Raw genomic sequence first — 4,984 nt, 5'->3', positions numbered from 1 at the left:
AGGAATGCCAAGACTCAGGAAGTCCCAGCTTCCCTGCAGATCCCAGCAGGAAGCACATTCCTGGTGCTACACATGCATTCCTTACCCACCCACTGTGCCCTCTGGCTGGGCTTCTGGCCTGTGTCCAGGCTGCTTCCATTTCCTCCCCTCTCTGTGATCTACCAAGGTATTACAAAACCAGCCACAGAAATTATTTGAGGACTTGAGAAAATGTTTCATTATGACAAATTTAAGAGCTCAGCCTGGGTCGTGTGTCAAAGGGCTGGGAGATGAGTCAACTTCAACATATAGGCACCATAACAAGAGTAAGGTATTGGGGAATAAGTTGGTCAGCAAATGAAAACAAGTCCTTCTATCAAGAGACAGTCTAACACAACCTCAACTGTATGTGCCAGCTCTGGCTGCAGTTTAATAACACAGTATACTGCTGAAGCAGAATTAAGATTTCTTGGGGTTTCTGGATTAGTTTTTTTTCCCCTTCCCAAACTGCGTAGCAAAACTCTAAACTTCTGAAAAACAGGAAATGAAGAATTAAGATACACACCCACACAGCCTCAACTCTCCCTCCACAGAGCTGGCAGGAGACCCCAGGAATGATCCGCAAGTGTGCCAGCTGCAGTCTTGTGTGAGAGCAGCAGCACCACAGGCTGATGTGATCCGTGTGAGCAGCCTGGCAGTGAAAGACCAGGGCTGTGATACAGGGATTTCAGTGTTAAAAAACCAGTGTCACATGCAGCCACATCACATGTGATGCATGAAACAGACAGGTGCATCACGCAGCCAAGGGAAAAGGTTGTAATGTACAGCCAAGGAACCTCAAAGAATAGAAGAGTCTGTGTCCTTCCTGAGGAACTGCATCCAAGCACCAGGCAGATGCAGGCTGCTAGTGCCAGTGCCACCCAGAGGCAGAGAGGACACACACACACACACCACACAACTTCATTGGGAAAACCAGACAAATCCTAGCTTAGCTGGGGGCTGAACAGCTTCTGCCTGTTAAGCCAGCACTACATGGTCAATCACTCAATCCATCCCAGCCACCTGGAACGTGGGCTGTTGTCACTGATCTGCTATCCCAGAAACTGCCCAACCTGGCCAAGATGTGCCAGGAAAAGGGACTTCCCTCTGCTCCCAGGGAATGGATGCTCCAGCTCCCAACCTGCAAGCAGCAAGGAACACAGGAGAATCCAGGTGAGCCTCAGGCCAGCTGAGATTTCTGCCTCCTCCTCCTTCTTGCTGGCATGGCCAGCTCCTTTCCCCAACATGCTGCTGTAGAACAATAAACTAATAACCAAACGTCTTCGGACAACAGGCTCTGCAGTTTAGGGGCACAGCCCCCAGATGGCACTGCCCCACTCCACTAACCACCAAGCCAAGCCAGCCTCGTTTCACCAGGTCCACCTTTCCCTCCAGTCAGGCCCCTCCAAGGCCAGAAAGGCAGGAAATACCAGCTTCAAAACCAGCATGTCACAACCCCATGGCTGCTTGGTCTCACTTGCAGCTCTGCTCTCAGCTCTGGAGAGCTCAGTGATCCAGCAGAGCCCACCCCAGCATAGGCACTGTGTCTCCAGTCCCTGTGCTCTACAGCATAAGGGGTCTCCATCAACCATTCCCAGCAGATCCCTGGGACAACCTAACAGAGCTCTTCATGCACAGCCTGCAAGGCCTAACATCCCTGCTGCTAGATCACAGGCCACTGGAATGCAAAGGAGATCTGACATAACCTGAACAGGCTGGGTCACGCAGCCACCAACCACGAGACAACAGCGCATACTCAGCTGTTTCCATAGCTATCTACTCAGACATGGAGAGCTTTGAGCAGAGAAGATGAGGAGTGCTTACTTTCACAGCAAGAAAACTAGAACATCCATAAGACTGTTATCTCCATGACAGCCACAACCTGAAGAGGATGCACAAACCTCTGGAGGACACCAGTCTAAATTCCAAAAATACTCTCGTGTGGCTGAAGAAATAAAGGCAAGGAAATGCAGGTGTGTGTAGCCATTCCTTCTGCTGCAACCAGGTATTTCAGAAGTTTTATGCCTTGCAGCTACACCGTGGATTGGTAGCAAAGCCCACAGGCCAGGGGCAGGACTGAGGGACATGTTGCAGTACACAGCCCTAACGCAGCAGAGAACAGACTCCAGATGATGCAGCAGCTCCTCAGCACTCATGCTCCAACCAAAGCACCTCACTTTTCCCGAGCACCAGGGTCTCACACTTGCAGCACTCAGGTCTGTAAAGCCAGTTTTGAAAGCAGAGCTCCCCAGAGACAAGCTCTGTGAGCAGGGGAAGACAAGACAGAACTCACAGGACTTTGACTCCCCAGGATCCAGTCGCAAGTCACAGAAGAGAATCTTTGGTGGGGTGGACAGGATACACTGACCCCGCTCTCCTGAAAGAGAATAAGAAACACATGAATGCTGCTCAGCCTCAGGCTGTGCCTAGGCCAGTCAAGCTTCATCCTCATGGGGAGCAACAGGGAGAAGAGAGCCAAGGAGGAAACATCTCTTGCCCTGGTCATATCATGAGACCTTGCCACTGCAGCTGGACAAATAACTGTTGTGTTTCAATCCAAGCTAGCGTAACTGTGATTTCAGTATTAACAAGGTCCCACAACATCCATCACCAGGGAATGACAAAAGGAAAGCAACACAGACTTCCCACTCACTTCTATGCATGCTGCCATCAAGACATACACATTATTGTCTGCTTGACTCCTGCCCACTGTGCTCTCACTGTCCCTACCCAGGTGACAGGCAGGAGTGGCACTCACCTCTGTTGGGGACAAAGACGGTCTCATTCTCTGCCTGCACATCGTGCTTGCTGCCATCAGAGGGAGGGAGTGCCACCCGGTTCTCGCTGGCATGAAACTGGCAGTGGATCTGGGCGCTGGCCCATGCCAGCATCTCACTGAAAGCAAAGAGCAACACTCATATCTGTGCTTCAAACCTGAATTACAGCAGACAGGAATTGGGAGAAGAGCAACTCTGTGTGCTCAGCTCTATGCCGGACTGCCTGTCTGGAAGAAAGAAGGCCTTGTTTCACTGTCACTGAAGCCACTCTCAACAGTCCCCCTCCAAACAAGCCTTGGGACTAAGCTCACACTGGGGTGCTGACTCAAAGCCACTTCCACCCCAGCTGCTGACAGCAGCTTCACCCAAGGCCTGGCTCTGTGGCCCAAGGACTCTTTTTAAGCATCAGTAACTGCAGCCTGAACCACAACAGCATAGGCACAGCACTGACACGGCATGAGAAAACACATCTGCCCCAAGAAACCTGCTGTACACTCACGGCAGAAGACAACAGGCAGCGGAGGTCAGCAGCCCCTGTCCCATTCCATGGGGACAAGGAGGCCTGTGCAAAACTTCACAGGGATCTTTCAGCAAACATGCTGAGATCAAGCAACAAGATCTAGTCCAAAGCCTTACTCATTTCTTCATCTTTCTCATCATCCACAGCTTGGGAATGGCCACTCACTGCACTCTTTAGAGAACACCTCGAGCTACTGCATGTGGGCCCTGGCAAAGGAATCTCAGCCATGACAAGCTAAATCCCAAGCCAGTGGTGACACACAGAACAGCACTCTGGTAACAACACAACCACTAGGGAAGTGGGCAAATTCTAAACCAACAAATTCCTGCGACCTGGGTTCAGCTGCCCCTGCCCACAGCATGGACACCCCAAGCTCAACACTCCTCAGGACAGGTAGGGACAGACATGCTTCCTCTGCCCCCAGAGCATCATCCCCATCAAGAACATCAGCTGCTGTTTGTGCCAGACCAAAGAAGACACTTCTGGGTCTTTCATTAGGACCTATTTACTTCTCCTTATGCAAGGGGTTTGCTGACGGCAATAGGGGAGGCAGCAGTGTCATTTTGACGCTTCTCTGTACAGCCACAGGAATTAATGTAGGGCCACACATCCAGCACAAAAAACAGTCTCATGTTTTGGACTCTGCTGTGACCTCAACCATTCCACAGGGCACTTCCCATGGTATTACTGACACCTTTCAATTTCCAAATCACTCCTCTATCTCAATAGAGGTCTCTACTTTAGCCACTAAATAGTTCCTCTGGTGTTTTCTAACATCATGATCTGATTAGTAAGCACTAACACCAGAGCTTTAGGTGACAGAGGGATTTTTTGTGGCACACAGGTGTCCCTCCATGTGACACATTGTTCCGGTTTGGTCAAATTTAGAGATATATCCTCTGAGGGAAGGCACAACCATCCCTCCCCCACCAGGTTCAGGAAAAATAAATTCTCCTCGAAGGAAAGTGAAAGAGATAAAAACTATTTATTTAACAAACACCCAGGAAAAGGAAAATAATGCTAAATAATAAAATCTTTTGCCGTGAAGAAAAAAAACTGGGAAAGTGTTAGAGTCCTCCCTTTGGTCTCCTCGGAGCTGGGGGCTTGGTCAGGGCCAGGCCCTCTGTGCTCGGTGGAAAGTCCTCCCGATGTGTTCTGATATTGAAGCAGTCCACAGAAAAAGGGAAAAAATCTGAAAATTCCAGGGAAGGAAAAAAAAGTTCAACTCTCAGTCCCTCTCTGGAGAAAAAGAAACTGGAAAACTGGCTGAAAGCTGGCTGAAAAAAAAAAAGTCGCTATCTCTGTGTGACCTTGAACAAGCTGCAAACTGCTTTGAAAAAGTTTTGCTCGGTTTTTCCTTCCTCCTCTCAGGCTCAGTTTAAAGGCATAGAAAGGCACAAGAATTAATTTCGGGGCATAGGGCAGCGATATGGGATACACATCATAAAGTTACCCCAAGACATTCCACCCCTTATCCCATATCGTTGGCTCAATGCCCAAACTAATATATTCTAACTCTCCACACACACATCAATACTTATATATATATATACATATATATATATACGCAGCTATATAGGAACAGTGACAGTGACACTCAGCAAGCAGTGGTACACAGGCATTGCACATTACGGTGGTTCTCACCCCACAATCAAATCTCCCTGTGGGA

The 4,984-nt window shown here is 49.3% G+C and overlaps 1 protein-coding gene across 3 annotated transcripts in view; it reads right to left on the bottom strand.

Moving 5' to 3' along the window:
* Window positions 1–4,984, bottom strand: part of RGP1 (RGP1 homolog, RAB6A GEF complex partner 1) — a 23,999-nt gene that overhangs the window by 3,857 nt on the left and 15,158 nt on the right. For all 3 annotated transcript variants that reach the window (XM_017727484.1, XM_017727481.1, XM_008629205.2), the window contains exons 3-4: window positions 2,777–2,913; window positions 2,312–2,395 (exon numbers count right to left, since the gene is read on the bottom strand). In XM_017727484.1, the coding sequence (XP_017582973.1) occupies window positions 2,312–2,395; window positions 2,777–2,913 (221 nt within the window). The remainder of the gene's footprint in view (window positions 1–2,311; window positions 2,396–2,776; window positions 2,914–4,984) is intronic.

Source organism: Corvus brachyrhynchos, unplaced genomic scaffold (assembly GCF_000691975.1).
Source record: "Corvus brachyrhynchos isolate BGI_N302 unplaced genomic scaffold, ASM69197v1 scaffold140, whole genome shotgun sequence".
Lineage (NCBI taxonomy): Eukaryota > Metazoa > Chordata > Aves > Passeriformes > Corvidae > Corvus > Corvus brachyrhynchos.
Note: the sequence above shows the minus strand (reverse complement) of the source record. Positions and strands in the feature narration are given on the sequence as shown.